The sequence below is a fragment of the Embiotoca jacksoni genome, unplaced genomic scaffold (assembly GCF_022577435.1).
Source record: "Embiotoca jacksoni isolate LCO1_2020_lvr unplaced genomic scaffold, fEmbJac1.0.p SCAF_3, whole genome shotgun sequence".
Classification (NCBI taxonomy): Eukaryota; Metazoa; Chordata; class Actinopteri; family Embiotocidae; genus Embiotoca; species Embiotoca jacksoni.
Window position 1 is genome coordinate 3,161,248 of NW_027185381.1, and position 19,721 is coordinate 3,180,968.

At 45.7% G+C, this 19,721-nt stretch overlaps 1 protein-coding gene across 4 annotated transcripts in view; it reads right to left on the bottom strand.

Annotated features, from left to right (window-relative positions):
* bcar1 (BCAR1 scaffold protein, Cas family member) overlaps window positions 1-19,721 on the bottom strand; it is a 79,647-nt gene that overhangs the window by 36,227 nt on the left and 23,699 nt on the right. Inside the window, exon 1 of one of the 4 annotated variants that reach the window (XM_069162276.1) lies at window positions 8,667-9,035. The exons of the other annotated variants lie outside the window; for them this stretch is intronic. Coding sequence (XP_069018377.1) covers window positions 8,667-8,678 — 12 coding nt within the window. The 5' untranslated portion in view covers window positions 8,679-9,035. Of the gene's footprint in view, window positions 1-8,666; window positions 9,036-19,721 lie in introns of those variants that run through there. 4 annotated transcript variants of the gene reach the window in all.

Below are 19,721 nucleotides of genomic sequence, written 5' to 3' on the forward strand. Positions count from 1 at the left end.
ACATTTTTCCTTAATTATAGAACTCAAATATGTGGTTATCCAAAGTGTTGATTAAATCCCTGAACGCAGCTTCAGGCAGCTGTGAGGTCGTTTAACGATTCTTTTCCTCTCTGACAGTAACTTTCTGTAACGTTTTGTAAATCAGTTTAATGCAGCTTTTCGTCCACTGAGCATAAATTTTCAGACTTAGTCATATTATTGTACCGTTCTGTCTCATGAAAATATGGTTCATGTTGCATCATCTTAGACACATTTCTTAAGTTTGAAAACTTTATGATGAAGGATTTTAAATAAAGCTCTGTGGGATCGGACCCGGGCTGCATCTGATGTGGATCACCATGACGCGGGTTTGTCCGCCGTCCAAAGAGTCCGAAACGAAGCGCTCCGACATCACTCGACCAGATCAGCTCACTGAATGTGACACTGACGTGTGATATTTATTAATAAATCTTTGATGTAAGAGCAAATGAAGTGTGAAGAAACAAATGCTGTGATTACTGCAGCTGTGTATCACCAAGGTGTCTGTGTGTGTGTGTGTGTGTGTGTGTGTGTGTGTGTGTGTGTGTGTGTGTGTGTGTGTGTGTGTGTGTGTCCCTGTTGCTGAAGCAAGCCTGGACCTGGACCTGCCCCCCCCCCTTCCTTTCCACACACACACTTACGACAGCATTCCACGGTCTCCACATGCAAATACACAACTCTCCTATTACCCCACATTCCAGAGCTGTCACAAAAAACACACACACACACACACACACACAGTTGCATTTGATCCTCAAGTTTACAAACAGCAGTGATCTTCTTGTTCCTTCCTTCCGTTGTTTCTTCCTCCTCATCCTGTTCCTCCCTCCCTCCCCTTCTTTCCGACATCTCTTTCTCCTTCAGTCCCTCCAACCCCCCTCTCCTCCTCTCACCCTCTTTCCTGTCTTGGCATGTCAGACTGTTCTTGAGAAATAGTTGTAAGTGCAGAGCTGCTGTGTACATGAGCAGAAATAATCCTCCACCTAGCGGAGCATGGAGGATTCTGGAGCTGAGCTGGAGCTGGAGCTGAGCTGGAGCTGAGCTGGAGCTGAGCTGGAGCTGAGCTGGAGCTGGAGCTGAGCTGGAGCTGAGCTGGAGCTGAGCTGGAGCTGAGCTGGAGCTGAGCTGGAGCTGGAGCAGCTGAGCTGGAGCTGAGCTGGAGCTGAGCTGGAGCTGAGCTGGAGCTGAGCTGGAGCTGAGCTGGAGCTGAGCTGGAGCTGAGCTGGAGCTGAGCTGGAGCTGGAGCTGGAGCTGAGCTGAGCTGGAGCTGAGCTGGAGCTGAGCTGGAGCTGAGCTGGAGCTGAGCTGGAGCTGAGCTGGAGCTGGAGCTGGAGCTGAGCTGAGCTGGAGCTGAGCTGGAGCTGGAGCTGGAGCTGAGCTGGAGCTGAGCTGGAGCTGGAGCTGGAGCTGGAGCTGGAGCTGGAGCTGAGCTGGAGCTGGAGCTGGAGCTGGAGCTGAGCTGGAGCTGGAGCTGGAGCTGAGCTGGAGCTGGAGCTGGAGCTGGAGCTGGAGCTGGAGCTGGAGCTGGAGCTGAGCTGGAGCTGAGCTGGAGCTGAGCTGGAGCTGAGCTGGAGCTGAGCTGGAGCTGAGCTGGAGCTGAGCTGGAGCTGAGCTGGAGCTGAGCTGGAGCTGAGCTGGAGCTGAGCTGGAGCTGAGCTGGAGCTGAGCTGGAGCTGAGCTGGAGCTGAGCTGGAGCTGAGCTGGAGCTGAGCTGGAGCTGAGCTGGAGCTGAGCTGGAGCTGAGCTGGAGCTGAGCTGGAGCTGAGCTGGAGCTGAGCTGGAGCTGAGCTGGAGCTGAGCTGGAGCTGAGCTGGAGCTGAGCTGGAGCTGAGCTGGAGCTGAGCTGGAGCTGAGCTGGAGCTGAGCTGGAGCTGAGCTGGAGCTGAGCTGGAGCTGAGCTGGAGCTGAGCTGGAGCTGAGCTGGAGCTAAGCTGGGTGTTTCTGCAGGACACTGACATGTAGCTACATCATGTTTACAGGCCCAGAGCACGAGACGGGGAGACACGTTAGTCAGCCATCGCTTCTAACCTAATAATGCTTTGTGCTCTGTGCGGGGCAGCAATGTGTGAAACTGTGTTTCAGCAGCGACTCGTATGTGTTCGGTGACCTACCTTCAGAGGTGAACCTGCAGATCAGAAATAATTAAAAAGAGCCACCTTTATGAAACACTTTAAAAGAACATTAAATAAAAAATAAAATCAGGATACAAGGTGATACTCCATGAAAACTGCACTGATTTGACCCGTGAGGTTCACTGGATCATGTCTTCTGTGTCTCTAGAGGAGCTCCATGAAGCCTGAAGACCCCGATGACATCATCAGGGTTTGTTCAGCGAGGCAGTGGAAACTAAGACGAAATTTACTCAGCAGTGAGATTCTGAACAGGCGGTGACACTCCATCTGAGCTCCTCAGTTCTCCTGACTGGTACTTTCACAAAGTGGTGCCTGAGGGCCGTCTTAAAGGCTCCATCTAAATCAGGGGTCTCCGATAAGAAGCTCTCAGACACTTTATTTTGTCAAAGTAGCTCTCAGAGGAAAAAGGTTGGAGACCCCTGGTTTAAATTATGTTTTGAGGAAACCTTTAAATTCCCCGCAAAAGTCACATCTGAAACCGGCCTGTTTAAACAGATCCTCCTTCACCTCACAACAAAACCCGGGTTTTCTCAAACAGCCCCAGCTGCTACATTCTGGTTCAGGCTTCTGCTTTACAGCATGGATGATCCCAGCTGAAGAATTCCTGCCTTCAGGCTCTGACTAACAGCACAAACAACAGCAGGGATTGTGTAGCCTGGGGCTCAGCACAGACTCGGGAGGCGTGGCCTGAGGTTGCCTAACCTGTTGACAGAAGGGTGAGGTAGGAACTTATGAGGAGCTGCCAGACTGTTCACAACAGAGAGGAGGCTGCTGCACCTTATGCACCACAGAGATGCATGCAGGGATCAAAACATCACAAGAAACCAGCAGAACGGACTGACTGAATACACTTCATACCAGCGACTTTCTTCCTCTTACGTCCAAAATAATCAGTTTCCTAATTTTATTCTGTTCTCTGACAAAACCGACCAATCAGCTGTTACTGCAAATGGCTGAAGAGCCTCATACGAAGTCTGGACAAAGTCCACACATAGAGCACCAGACAGGTGACTGTTGCTCACCAAGGGGTGAAATACTCAGTTGAGGCGAGGGGCGGAGCCTAGGTGGAGCATCCAGGAGGGCCTGTCCATAGACTCTATATAAAAGTGTTCATAGCTTCCAGCTCTGAAAAATGAGGCCGATGTGGAAGCGCCTTAAGCTGCAATACCACCTGGTGCCACTAGAGGTCGGCTCCAAAAAGCCTCTATCTGAAAATAATCCTGTCATTAATTAGAAAATAAGCTTTACAAAGCCGTGTTTTTGGCTCCTTGTGTAGAAGCACAAAAGAGTTGATTTTGTCCTCCATTAAACTTATTTCAGTCCCCTGAGTGGTGACAGTAATGTGGAAGCAGGCTGGTGTAACTTTAAACCGTCATGTTTTCAGCTTCACATGTATAATTTATTTAAAGTTCTGACTGTTGTTAGCTGTTAGGCTTTTAACTAACCAATAATCCTATAAGGTTCAACTCCCAGGATGAAATTTGTTGCGTCAACATTATTATGTGCAGAACACAACAGAGGATCCGCAGCAGCCTGTGTTCAAGAGCTTTACTAACCTGCACTTAAACAGGCAGCGGAGGCCTGAAATGAAACCTGCCGACACTCCTTCAGGTGACTGAGCTCTCCACACCCACCGGACGCTTCATTAAGGACAACTTGCACCAGTTCATTCTTGGTAGCAGAGATTCAACATGGTGCCGGAAACATTCCTCAGAGATTCTGATCCGTGTTGACATTATAATAACATCTGCTGCAGATTTATAGGCAGAATCACCTTCACGACGCAAATTCTCCCGTTTCACCACATCCCAGAGTTCCTCTATCGGACTGAGATCTCACGCTTAGATGATGCTCAGTTGGTTCTAAGAAAACCGCCACGCCGTCACAGCAGCAGCACCAGGCAGGACGGATCCACGCTGTCACGGAGTTTACACGATGTTTTAAACGTTGCAGCAGAGATCAGAGTCATCGGACCAGGAAACAACAGACATTCGCGTGTTTTGTATCGATCGTGAAGTAATTCGCTTCGTGTTTGGTCTGAACGTGGCTTTAAAAGCTATCGTTGCCTTTCTATCCAACTACCACGCCGCATTCAAAGTCCCGTAAAATAACATTTCCCCCTCGTTCTGACATCCTCCCGGTCTTCATACCCCGATGCATTGAGATTCTGCTCATTAAATACGTAATGAGGAGTTGAACAGGTGTACCTAATATATTGGATTTCTCTGCTCAAAGCGTCCCTTATGGTGGAGAAGTCAATCCACTGAAACACAGCCTTCAGCGTCTCAGAACAGCTTTGTCCTGAAGAGCCTTAATGCATCACCAGCGTTGTAACGCTTCATCTCCACAGAACTGCTCCGAACAGAGAAAACAAAAACGACCGAAGGTGTCTGGTTCGAAATGCCTCGGTGACCACGGCGGCATAAATCTCCACGCTGGCGAACTGTGACACTTTGATCACTCACATAAATCTGCTGAGAGAGCTGCAGCTGAGACTGCACTGTTGGCTCTGTGATTCAGCACTGAGCGGAGGGGAAAAACACTCAGTGATTCATGGCGTGTTGTTTGTCTGCTCACTGTAGTCGACGGCGTGAAGAAACAAACGGGTTTCAGTCCTGATCTCTTAGTCATTTGGAGCTTTTAACGCTCACTTATACAAGAATCTCTTAGTTCTGTTAGATCTGAGGGGAATTCAGTTTCATGGTTTTCATCATTTAGAGCGAACACAGTTATCTCTCCACTCGTCTGGCTTCAGTTTTCTTCATTACAGTCTGGAAACTCGACTCGTTTTGCACAAATATGCAAAATGTTATTTTGCATATCTACAATGAACAACTCAAAACAGATAAATCCATGGTTCAAACTGCATCATATGAAAGTAATATCTTCACTTTCCCTCCTTCTCGGACCAGATCTCAGACGAGCCGACCGTAACTATGATGAAACCCCGGAGACCGTGAAGCACGGAACTTCCTGTTGGTCACTGAGCCTGAACTGATGGCTGACCACGGACTGGATATAAAATTGTTCATAGGTTCCGGTTCTGAAAAATCAATGCAGAAGAGCCTTAAGCTGCAATACTACCGAGTGCCACTAGAGGTCGGCTCCAAAAAGCCTCCGGCTCCACAGACTCCCATTCAACTTCTCTCATCAAATACAAAGTCAATAAAATTTCTCCTGTTGTTAGCTAAAGTCGCTCCTTCTTATTCGTTTTCTGGAGGTCCATCTGAAAATAATCCGTCAATTAGATAATAATAAGACTCAAAAAGAAGTTTTTTTGGGGGGCGTGTCTGTTTGATTGACAGGCCTGTGGTGCAGTCAGGTTATCAGCTATCAGTGGGCTCTGTCTCCAGCTTCTCCAAAACCTCCTCAGATCCTCTGTGAAATGTCCCAGAAGCACATGGGACGACGGTCAAAAGTCACTGAGTCACCCTTCCTGGCCTGCATGACACACAGTCACTCTGAGGGTCTGAATGAGAACGCGTTGTGATTGGCTGATTCACTGCTCCACTGACTGACTGACTTTATGGGTGACACACCTGTGTGTGCTTCGACTCAGGGGTCAAAGGTCGGTGAGGATGGCAGAGTTCAGTGGATCTGTGTGTGTGTGTGGTTTTGTAGATGAATGCAGGCGGCTAATCACCGGAGCCGGAACACGGTGGGGGGGGCCAGAGACAGGGTGTGTGTGTGTGTGTGTGTGTGTGTGTGTGTGTGTGTGTGTGTGTGTGTGTGTGTGTGTGTGAGAGAGAGAGGCAGGAGACAGGGGGGATTCCTGCTGTAAGCCAGGCATCCATGACTCAGTCAGTGAGTCAGGACGAAATACACGGACAGAAAAATGCGAGCTGACACATTATTGAAGATCCCGAGAATCTTCATACCAACACAGATTATTAATAACTTGAGGTGTATATCTCAGAGCATCACAAATAATGTGTGAATATAAACACATAAACACTAACGCGCGCACACACACACACACACACACACACACACACACTGTTGAAACAATACATAGAGGACAACCTCAGAGGTATGGAGGGAATCCTCTTCATCTATTTCAAACCAGCTGTGTGTGTGTGTGTGTGTGTGTGTGTGTGTGTGTGTGTGTGTGTGTGTGTAGAGAGGACGTGTGTGTGTAGAGAGGACAGTGTGTGTGTGTGTGTGTAGAGAGGACAGCGTGTGTGTAGAGAGGACAAAGTGTGTGTAGAGAGGACAGTGTGTGTGTTGACAGGACAGTGTGTGTAGAGAGGACAGTGTGTGTGTAGAGAGGCCAGTGTGTGTGTAGAGAGGACAGTGTGTGTGTAGAGAGGAGACAGTGTGTGTATGTGTAGAGGACAGTGTGTGTGTAGAGAGGAGACAGTGTGTGTGTAGAGAGGACAGTGTGTGTGTAGAGCAGCACATGTTATTGTGTTATTATCAAATAATGTTATTGTGTGTTAATTCTGTGTTTTCTGTATGTTTTCAGTTATATGTAAATTATGTGCTCAGGAGTTTTTAATAATAATAATAATCTTTCCACTGCCACTGAGAAACGTAATCTGGGTCCACTGAGTGTATTAATATGGATACGGTCGGGATGACAAATAAATTAACCTTGAACCTTGTAATTGTATTGCTGTGAAGCACTTTGAGCTGCATTTCTTGTAATAAATCTCTGTTACAAATAAAGTTTACTATCAATATCATTTATCTTAAGTAACGTATTAAACTTGTATAACGTTACTGACTGAGGTAAATGCACTCATTTGAAATCAGACCTTCATTTATTTTTTCCTGAACCTGAACACACCTGAACACACCTTGTACACACTCGTTGTTGGACAGTCATGTGACGCAAGTCGATAAAAAATAATAACTGGAGCTGCTGGAGATGCATCCATGAAATCATTCATGTAAAAACTAAAAAAAGAAAAAAATTGTAGAATCAAAGTGCAGTTGGTCTCCCTCCGACTTATTTTCCACAAAAAAAGCCCCACTGTTTTTAAATGTAAATATAATACGGAGACTTCACAGCGGAGAGCTGGAATGTTATTTCATATTAATTACACACGAATTACTGGCGTGTAATTACTCGTTACACACAGACACAGACAAAGACACACACACACACAGACACACACACAGATCTGCCCCTCAGTATCTCAGTCTGCCACATTCCTGACTGTGTAGTTACCCCACACACACACACACACACACACACACACACACACACACACACACACACACACACACACACACACACACACAGACAGACCCAGTGGTGGGACACAGAGCCAACACTGACGCAGGAGCAGGAGCCTCCCAGACAATAGCAGGGGAGGACTGTCACTGCCAGTGTCATTCCTCCACACCGAATCACTGTCACACTTCACCATGTCCCTCCGCTCCTTTAACGCAGACATTTTTCCTCTTCCAGCCCTCTGATCCCTCCCCTCTGTCCTTTGGCCATAAAACCAAACCTTCATTTCGCTCCACTTTCCTCTGAGTCAGCAGAAAGACAGACCATGTCTCTCCCTCCCTCTCTCCTTTCTTTCTTTCTTTCTTTCTTTCTTTCTTTCCAGAGCCATAAACCTTCCTAATTCCCCCCTCTATAGTCCACCACTGAGGCTCATGTTTGAACAGCAACACACCAAGCAGATAAAACCCCACCGAGCAGGAGCAGCTCTGAGTGTGTCTGATTCCTCCTTCTGTTCACCAACGCATTGAAGGAAGAAAGTTTAAAAGACAACTTGGGGGTCTTCAGGATCCTGAGAGGAAAGCTGCTCTCAGGAGGATTACAGGCATCAAGTGACTTTCTCTGCATTCCTGACGACACATTCAGAAACACAACCTAGAATTCTCACATTTCTGCTTATTTTGGGATGTTTTATTCATTTCTCACAGCACATATTATTTCTCACTTTTGTTATGTTTTAATGGCCAAAGTGACAAAGTTTTCTAAGTTTGATTCTTTGATTTGAACTGAAACTTCAAGGACACAAGAATGTTCAGCAACTTTGACCTTCTTCTGTCCTGGCACATTCCTCTACAGGACAGCAAAGTTTCCTCAACCTGCACACACACACACACACACACACACACACACACACACACATACACACATCACACACACACATACACACATACACACTCCCTGCTGAGAGCCAACAAAAGGTAGGAATCCACAGAAAAAATGTTAACTCCAGTTTGTCCCTCCTCCCCCTTCACATTTTCCTTTTCTTCATACCCTCCACCCCCACCACACACACACACACACACACACACACACACACACACACACACACACACACACACACACACACACACACACACTCACAGCTGGGACATTGCAGGTCCTGCTCAAACACTCACACACTGAACCACAGGAGAGAAAGGAGCAGACAAACATGGAAAGAGCTTCAGAATATTTTAAAAGTCAGCATGCTATTACACACACACACACACACACACACACACACACACACACACACACACACACACACACACACACACACACACACACACACACACACTCACCAGATAGTTCATCTTGTCCCTGCTGCAGTGAGGCGGCTGTGCTAACTCCGGGGCAGGGCTTCAGCTCAGCCCCTGAGACACTCTGCTTACTCAATCCTGCAGGCAGAGTAGATCCCAAAAGATTCCCAAAACTCCAGTCTCGAGTCTCCTCCTCCTCCTTCCTCCCTCCTTCCTTCCTTCCTATGTCCTTCGGTGCTCCCTCCTTTCTCTCCTGTGTGTCTCTCCTCTTGTTCAGTCTTGTCCTCAGCAGTGGAGCAGATCTGGACACATTCTGCAGTCTGTGATCTCACTGGGGAAGAATGAGACTGCTGCTTGGCCCATTTACTCCTGCCCTGCTCGCCCCTCTGCTCCCTCCCTCTCCCTCTCTCTCTCTCTTGCCTGAGGAAAAAGAGGGAGGAGTGTGTAACCCGACACGTCACTTCCTGTTGGAGCCCTGATATTCCCTCTGTCCAGTCAGGCCATTGGCTCCAGGAGCTCTTGTCATGCAAATCAGCCCCCCCCCCCCTCACACACACACACACACACACACACACACACACACACACACACACTCTCTCTCTCTCTCTCTCTCTCTCTCTCTCTCTCTCTCCCCCTGGCTGTGAGAGCCTGTCAGTGCTTTGCAGTGCACACACACTGTAGTGCACATGAAGGCAACATTACCTCATCTCATTGTCTTTACCCTCACATGCCTGCTCCTGTGTCTCCCAGCTAATGAGTCCGAAGCTTCATCAGCAGCCGTTACATCAATCTGTGATCAATCATTATTACTGTAACTTTGGAGTCAGTACACATCAGGTCAGCTGCACGTGCAGAACTGATCCACTGTCTGCAGGCAGTTCTACATCCACGAGGAAATCAGTTGCACTGATCCTGAATTTGAAATAAACAATAAATAAAACGATACCTTCAGTTTAAAGGAGCAGCTGTTGATAAACTGTCCGTCTAAACTCAGTATGACTCATAAACCTTTGAAACTCTGCTTGAATCCAAAGGGATGAACCTGAAAATGATCCCGACCATTATTACATGAAGCTGCTTGATCAGCATTTATTATTACATTTCATTGAGCTGACACTTCTATCCAAAGTGACTTACAACACACTGATGGTACACCATTGGGAGCAATTTAGGGTTTGGTGTCTTGCTCAAGGACACTTAAGCATGTGGACAGGAAGAGCTGGGGATTGAACCATCAACCTTCTGATTAGTGTGCAACCCACTCTACTGTCTGAGCCACAGCTTCCCCATTTATGTCCATCAGTAAGCTGAGACACCAAAGCTCGAGGTTCATGTGTGTCTGTAACCAAGTGTGAGTTCACAGTTTGTATGTTGTAAAATGGTGCCTTAAACATTTTAGGATATTCCTACCAAGAATATTTGTTTACTCCATGTATTTATATTAAAAAATGAATATCTGTTCTTGATAAGGATCAGATATCCAGCATTGGTCGGGGTACAGTTAGTTCAACAGTAAGTGGGTCTGCTAAGGACTTGGTTGATAATTGTACTGCCGGTTTCTTTTCCATGAGTTTGACTGGTTTGTTTACGACCTGTCTGCCATCACGTTACCACATTTCAGCTATTAACACCACATTAGCAGAAAAGCAACTGTGGCACAACTTTAAATGATGTGGAGAGAAGAAAGCACAACCAACTGGCAACCGGCAGTGACATCATCCATCGGTCGTTATGAAGCCTCCAGTTCAGATTCTGTCCGTCACCATCTTGCTAGTTCGGAGCGGTTTGGAGCAGGAAGTGACCATGTTTGGACGAGCTGGGGGAGGAGCCAGCGGTGGATCTGACTGATCTGATTGGAAACCTGACGATACTACATCCCGCCCACCGATAGCCGTAACCTGACTGCACCACAGGCCTGTCAATCAAACAGACAAGGCCCCAAAAACGTATTTTCTAATGAATGAGGGATTATTTTCAGATGGACCACCAGGAAACTAATAAGAAGGAGTGAGTTTAGCTAAAAACACAGAGATAACAGGTGGAGAAAATCTTTTTTAAATAATAATTTTATGAGAGAAGTTGAATGGGAGTCTATGGAGCCGGTATCTTTTTGGAGTCGACCTCTAGTGGCACTCGGTGGTATTGCAGCTTAAGGTACTTCTGCATTGGCCTCATTTTTCAGACCGAGAATCTACGGTCACAACACAATGCACTGCACCGTGCTGTATATCTGCAGAGCTCCCATGCTGCTCACAGTGGTCTGGACGTCAATACATATACAGAATATGAAGAAGAAATGTAAGTTACAATCCAAATATTCATGTCATGTTTTATCTTTTCCAACCAGCTCCTGCAGATTTAACTGAGACCTTCACTGAGCCTTCGTCTGACCTCGGCTTCAAAGGACAAACAATACTGTGAACAAAGCAGCCGTTCGCCTGTGGCACTTGTGTCACACAGCTGTAATCAGACCAGGTGAGACCTGCAACACTTCTGAATTACTTTAAAGATGGAAGAAGTCTGCACCAAGATGAACGTAAAGACTGCAGCGGCCAAAAAGGTAACTCTCGTATGCACAAAGTCAGTTTGATAAACTATAAATAAAGAAACAGGACGTCCCGACCTCACATCCTGTCGCTCAACCTCTCTGCACGGTCAGACTTGTTCAAATACGCTGCAGATTTTGCTCTAAAACCACATCAAGCGATCGGAAGATTAAAAAAGTGTTCGTAGTTTCTGTTTGAAGAGAAGCAGCGAGTCTCTCCATCGTGTCTGAAGCCAGTTTACGCAAACACAAGGGTCACCGACGTACATCTGCATGATGGGAAACCGTCGCTGTAACAGATGAAGACAGCAGCTCCATATCAGAGAGGAGCTGCTGCACCAGCACTTCACGACTTAATGACACCGAGACAAGAGACGCAGAACAAACAACGCGTGTCAATATCAGCACTTATCTCTGACCTCAAACGCCTTCACACGCACATACAGCAGGTCGGCAAGTCGCGACCTTCTTTCTGAGGAGGCGGCTGCAGGACAGCGGAGGACTTCACACCAGGAGGCAGAGTTTGTGGCCCATCGACGGGCCGCTGACACCGCGTTCACACGGAGACACCGAAGAACTCTCGTGTGATTTGAGAACGTGAACTTGTGTAAATACTGAATATAAACACTGAACACTGCAGCTGCATCCTCACATGGTCGCAGACCTCCAGAGCGACTCCACCGGGCTGTTAAACTTCATACACTCTGACTCTGAATGTCCCAGCTGTCAGCCGAGACCAGAACCAACTCAGTCTGACCCAAATCAACCCCCCCCCCCTCCTCTCCCCCCAAACCATCCTTCTTCCTGTCCCCTAATATTTTATCAACAATAGTCACATTGTGTCTGATGCTCACAGCAGTGGTGCCAACTATCCAGCAGAGAATACCACACCTACACACACACACACACACACACACACACACACACACACACACACACACACACACACACACACACACACACACACACACACACACACACACACTTCAACCTCAATGACCTGGGCACTGCCCTCTCTGACAACAACAGCCTCTGTCACACTGACCTACAAATGACAAGTGCATGCCAAACACACACATGCCACACACATACACACACACACACACACACACACGCCACACACACAGTAAGTCATTGAGGACTGAGAGATGTAGGTCAGTGGTCTGTGCTGGGGACGTGGCTCCATGTCTTCAGTCTCACTCCAACACTCCTGTTAATAAACTTCCTGTGTTTACTGGATCCTTTAAAACTCTTTCTGGAATCCGGCGAAGGAGAATTTAAACATCCTCACTCACACTTAACAAAGCAATGAGTGGCTCTGTGCACCGGACGGGACAGAGGACTTTTATCTATGAATTACATCTGCATCACCAGTGTTATCATCGCTGACGTTGAAGATGCTCAGGAGGCAGGTTTCTGGGAGTAATTTCCTCAATAAGAAATCTGGTTTGTCTGTATAGATTTTTACTGAAGAAAGTCATTTTCTTGTTTGTGTAAAAGAATAATAACGTGAGCGTGGAAAATCCCATTAGCTGTGTAATCTGATTTCCCAGCGTGTGGTTTCTTGTGTACATATTAATGTACCGATTGTTCATTGATTCCATTTGTTTCTGGTGAAGTGGAACAAAGACTGAAGTTCACTCAGAGCTGCTGCTCAGGCAGTCTGATGGTCAGCTCAGTGGGCCTGATGTGTGCTGGAACGGGTCAGACGCTGATATCCCGGTTGCAGCTGGTTCAGAATTTTGCAACGAGGCTCCTGATTGGTGCACGAAAGCGTGAGCACATTTCACCCATCCTGGCATCCTTAAATGAAGAGCCTGTCCAGTAGAGGTTATTAGTTATTAGTTTATAGCCATCATCACCTGCTCAGGTCACTGGACCAGCACCTCTAAGTGGTTCCTAGAACCAGACCAGGCCTTTTCAGTGCAGCTCCGGGTTCCCCTTCAGATGAGGTCATCACCTTCAATACCAGTGTTCAAATCTCATCTGACAACACATTTAATCTCACTGTCATTTCCAGATGAGGACCAATCTTTAAATATATTATGATTTTTTTTTTTATAGTATTAATGACACATCATGGATGAACCCAGTATCACGGCAAAACGTGAAATACACACGCTGGCCCACTACAGCAAAACGTGAAATATCCCACTTTGATTTGTCTTTACATGAAAGTTACACGTTTTCCTGTAGTGGATGGAAATGAAACCTACTGCTACTCAGGAAAATGAAATGTATAGCGAAAACACGTGGTTGGTGTTCAAAAACAAAAAACAATGCTGCCACATCCTGGATTCAAACCTCATCGTCTCGCATGGCAGTCTGCAACTAAAAATGCCCCAAAAATGGCCCATGTTGCCTTTAAAGCGGGATCTTGGTCACATATTCCTGCGTCACATGACATTTACGCGTGTAACTTTCCCACTTTCAAAACATGTAACTTTCATGCCTAGACAGGCCAAAGCGTGGCTATCTCACATTTAGCTGTGGTGGACCGGCGTGTCTATTTAACGCTTTGCCGTGATTACTGGGTTGCATGGATATCTTTGGATGTTGTTTTGATTTAATATTGTTTTTAATTTCTTCAATATGTTTTTTATTTGTTTTTATTCATTGTTAGTGGCCTCATCGCCCCCTGCCTCTGATTGGCTCACCAGATTTTCAGCCATCATTTGTAAACCGAACAACGGGGTTTCTGGTAAACATCAGGCAGCCACAGGCGGTCCAACACGCCACCGAGAGGCCCCCACAGCTGCACAGTGTCAGTCAGCTGCCTGACTAAAACTAATTAGTGTCTGTTCTCCTCTGGCGTCGCAGCTCTTCACACACGGCGCAGATTAAAATCCATCAGAAATAAAAGCCGAATCGGCTGAATGCCAGCGTGTGTGGATGAGCATCTCCTCTCTCCTCTCCATCATTAGTCACTTCACTCCTCCATTATCTTTCCATTCACATGGTTAATAACTTCATTAACCCCTGTCAGCTCTCTGCTCCGGTCCAGCAGCTGACACACACTCACTGACAAGTGTGTGTGTGTGTGTGTGTGTGGGTGTGTGTGTGTATGTGTGTGTGTGTGTGTGTGTGTGTGAAAGTGTGTTCATCATTTAGGCTGCTTATTATAACAGCAGGTGATCTCTCTGCTGAGTGCACGATACAAATGGACTGAAAACAAGTGAGTTTGATTTTTTGTGATGTTCATGCTGTCAGATGAGAACTATTAATATCAGCCTGTTGTACCGGTGACATTTTAGAGATACAAGGTTTTCACATGTAGACCTTCAGTGTTAATGTGACATTCAGCGCTGATGTAAGAGGCCACACATAAGGACAGTTACTTTTAATTCACCACAAGCAGCAGAGAGCAACAAAAGACTCATTGTGTTGACGCAAAATGACACACACACACACACACACACACACACACACACACACACACACACACACACACACACTCTCACACAAACACAAACACTCACAATGAAGCACAGTCGGACTGGTGTGTGTCCTGATATGATATTCATTTCCTGTGATTGTGAGTCAGTGATTTATAAGACTGGGTTCTATTGTTGGGTTCTGTTTGGGAATGCAGCGAATGCACCCGGTGGACCTGACCGACACACACACACACACACACACACACACACACACACACACACACACACACACACACACACACACACAGAGTCCTGACCATCACTTCCTACTGCAGCAGGAAACAACAGTTTGTGTGGAAATAAATTTCAGGTGAAGATCAGTTTAAAAAAAAAAAAATCCAAGTTTGTTCCAGTAAAATAATAAAATAAAAATAATGAGCGACAGAATGAGTCGACACGACGTTTTATATTCTGAGTGATTCATCTCTGTGGGACAAAAAGGTCCAACACACGTGATGTAAACCACAGTCGATTTAAATTAAGTACATAAATATAATCTCATCTGGTCCAACCACAGGCTAGTTAGTAGAACACTCTACTAATTATATGACTCCGCCCGCTGATGATGTGACTCCGCCTACACTTCAATTGGTGAACAGCGCCAACCTGAAGCATCTCTACATTTCACAAAAAAAGAGTCAATCTTATATGAAGTGATTCCTACTCGGTTTGACTGTAGTTATCAAATCAGTTAAAATTATCATATTAACCAGAATTAGCAGAATTTAACCGTGAGTGAGAAGATTTTTGTTTTTGAGCCGGTGAGTGTTAAAGTTAAAGTGATTTGCTTTTATGATTCACATTTGTCTTTGATCGAACTGTTTGCACGTTTGCAAAATACACACGATGCTACACAGAAACAACTGTTGCAAAGAAGTGTAGCATCTACCAGCTACACTTCGATGGAGTCTTCAGGCCATATTGAGAAGAAAAATTAGAGGAAGGTGTTTTTTTGCATTTCATTTTGTATTTTTACAATTAAGTGAAAATGTGGCGAATAAAGTAAAAGTTTTGAGAAGAAAATCAAATTGTTGAAAAACAAATGAAGTGAGTTTGGACCTCAAACAGCTTCATCAACTGTCTTAATTTGTCTTGTGATACAACATGTCCCCTTAGTATTGGGGGCAGCTGTAACCATGGAAATCCTCACATCTGTCCATTTCCAGCTGTTTCAGTCTGCACGAATGCAGCCACTGCTTCCAAGTTTGTGTTTCTCCTTCTGAACAGATGACATTTTCAGAACAATCTCTTCAAAGTCCAGATACGAATTAGCAAACTGCATTTATGTGCTCAAAGAAACAATTTCCTTATTTCTAAAACAGATTCTGAAGTTCAAGTTGCAAGAGTTCATCTGCACAAGACTTCTTGTAGAATCACATGCGCAAAGCAAGTTTGATTTATTCCCTGAATTCTGAACTTATTCTATCTTGAAATGTAATTTTATTCCGTAAATAAAATGTAAACTTTGTTCTGGGCATTTCAATTTTTTTCCCAGAGAGCAAAATATCCTCCTTCTCTTATTTATTTTTTCTTTAATGTGGTCCTCATCTTGCGTTGTAGCCCAGCTTAGTGGTAGGCACATAATTACGATGTGTTGACGTAGGATATCTTTATGTATAATGCGCCTACCAATTACAATAACAAAGTCAGTGAGGCTTAAAAAGCCTGAACATCCTCTCAAACATCAGACACAAGCACTGACTGGACAACAGCAGCAGCACAAATAGTATTTAGCAAAACGGGTCAGAAAAGAGCCGGCGGTGAGATCAGAGAGCTGCTTTCTGTTTGACAGGCAATGAGATGAAGGCGGCTCTGCATGAAGATCTGCACACGACCACCAAGAGCTTCAAACTCAGTCACACACACATCTGAACGTCACAACGGGTCACGCTGACAGCTCCAGCAGTGAAACACACACAAGAACAAGAGTTCATCCACACACACACACACACACACACACACACACACACACACACACACACACACACACACACACACACATATGCATGAGAGAAAGAGAGAGCTACACAAACAGCCCCTCTGTGAGGGTGACGTCAGCGCTCGGCTGAGGTCAGAGGTCACGCACATAAAAAGGATTGGACTGGTTGATTAAATTACCTCATTAACAGAAGGCAGGCAGGCACGCACGCACGCACACACACACACACACACACACACACACACACACACACACACACACACACACACACACACACACACTAATTTACTGCAGACTTATTCTAACCCTGCTAGAACCTTAAAGCACTAATCGTACCCAAAATAACAAAGTCTCTGCCCACAAACTGAATCATTTACTCTGCAGGGACTTTTTCTGTCCCCCAAAACCAGCTGAGATCCCATAAAGTGATGTGTAACCAGACCAAAGTCTCCACAACATAAGTAACACCAGCACACACACACACACACACACACACACACACACACACACACACACAGATGAAGATCCACATTTCTTCAGCAACAGACAACAGGAGAGTCCACAGCAGAACCACACAAACAACACAATCTGACATGAAATAAGGACAAGTGGCGTTCACAGTGGACCATGCGGGTGAAGTGATAAAAGATGCTCTTTGTGCCGTCTCGTCCATCCTGGAGGTCAACAGTCTTTTTATCAGCTGTAATCTCTCTCCGTATGGGACTGCACGGTGTGAATGCATCCTATTCACCGCACAGTCAGAGCCATTCAGAGCTGTCCGGGCCATTATCATAAAACCGCGGCATGAATGCCACCCAGTCAGCGGGACATAAAGAGGACAGAGGACACACTGGACGTCTACTGTAGCCAGAAACACACTCGTTCAGCCTGTGTCCGCAGCCGACGCTTCAGGCGGTTCCTGGTGGACCGAGTGTGGTGGGAACGGCACCGAGGCGTGGAACCGGTTCTTAACATTAGAAGGTGACTGGAGATCAAACCTCCATCCTGTTTTTCGTCTGGCTTCTATGATGTCCGTGGCACAAAGAATCAAAAAGCACCAAAAGTTAGCAAAAAGGAGCTTTTTTTTAAGCAATATTACACAAGTGTAATAGGGCGATTATACAGCAAGTTACCAGCCAAATAAAATACGTGATCGAAATGTTTTCATAAATAAATATACAACTTTTTGTTTCCATGGCAATAATGGGGTATGACTAAGAACTAGAAAACAATCAGTAGATTCTTATGTAACATATGCAATGTTTACTACTCCAGGAAGTAGCCCGACCCTTAGCGACGACCTTAGCAACAGAGAGGATTTCTAGTTTCAAACTGAATAAATACAACACAGAAACACTAAACTGCTCAGCTAGCTCAGTCTGATTGGAAATAAGATATCTGCTGAAAAAATATATCCATGGACTCATTTGTTTTTAAGATTTTTAGCTCCGTGTCATGTGTGGTCATGTGACCAAACCGGTCCAGCCAGCCGCCGCTAGGATTGTAAGTGCGTGACTATCCGTGGTGTTACGGTACGGGTGCTCGGAGCGACCAAAAAGGACCAAAAGAGACCCGATTTCACCAAATGGGTCATTTAATAGACCTCGAACAAGTAGAAACAACTTTATATTAAATATTATATGAAATTAAATTCCGATCACATATTTGCCGTTGAGAAGGTGGAGTGATATTTCCAGTGACGAGCAGGGTGTGATTTTATGCTGATTTGAGTACGTTCCAAATGTCCAGTTGACCAATCAGATCTCTGGGTCGGAACCACTTGTTGTGTAATAAAACTTTAAACCTTCAACGGTCCCGGAAGTGATTTTACTGAACTGGCGTCTGAAAACATGCCCAACATCCTCGCAGGCCGACGTGGCAGAGACTCCACCTCGCCGCAGGCAACACTTTGTTCCACCGTGTCAGACAATCAGTTCTTTGACACTGAGCTAAAACGACAGCCGCTGTGCAGAACATCACACGCAGCCTATGGGATGTGTCAGTTCACCTTTCCGTCTCGCACACCGTCAGCATCCGCCCTGCGTCTGTCCTCCTGCAGCCGCTGCCGTCCAATTAGCAGGGGGCACACTGAAGGAAGCCCTGCTGCTGCTGGTGGAGGGACAAATATACATGTAGCTGCTGAACTACTTCTGCTGCTCGCTGTCTTATTTCAGCTGGCAGCATCACGGCTGAAGGACTCCTGCAGCCCCTGAACACTGAACACTATCACATTCCCTGAAACTGAAGTCCAACATACTCACAGCCTCAGTGACCGACAATTAGCCCACTTTTCATGAAGCATTTATCTTTGTCCTTCTACCACCGTGACTTTAACTTCTATTACAATAAAGCGGCCAGTGCAACTTACTTACAATTACACACATCACATTTTCTGCCCCATTAATGCGGATGTGTACTGGCAGTGATGTTTAGTGGAAGATATTTTTACTACTGATTATGTCTGTAGTGAGATTTGTTGATCGCCTCCCGAGTCATAGTGTTTTTGCTCACCTTCCTTCTCTTACCACCATCAGGTCAATAAAACCAGCTGGAAGATCAGAAGCAGCCAAACATAAAGCAGCTCATCCTTCACATGATGGTTCACCTCCAAACAGATGTCATTTTTTGATGTTTTGTTAACTATGTTGTTCTGAGTTACTGAAAGAAGACCAGCTCAGATTCTTGTAAGAGGTTCGGCCGTGTAGGAAATGATGGAGGGCTTTCAATCTGAAAGCAGATACAGGAAGTTGTTCCCAGGGGTCTCCCCGGTTTCCTGTTCCAGCCTAAGATGTCATCACATTTTAAAAATAGGAAAACATCAAAATCCTCCACATGCTCAGCATCATGCAGCGGCCACAACACACCGGCTCCATGTTAGTCCCTCTTGCAGATTAGTTTACACACACAGCAACAACCGCTCACCATCAGTCAGTGACGTCAGTGTGAAAAAAACATAGAGACTAGTCAGATTGTGAGGGTTTGTTTTAACACACGTCTGCTCACTGAACATGTTGGATTGATTTTACAGCTATTTTTCACCATCTAAATAATCATATCATTTTTTTGTAAGTAAAGTTGCTGATCAATCAGATGGATGAACAACCACTTCTAAAACAGCATGCAGAAGGTCACTCTTTACATAAGTTCCACTCCATGCAGCTTCAATATGCAAGACA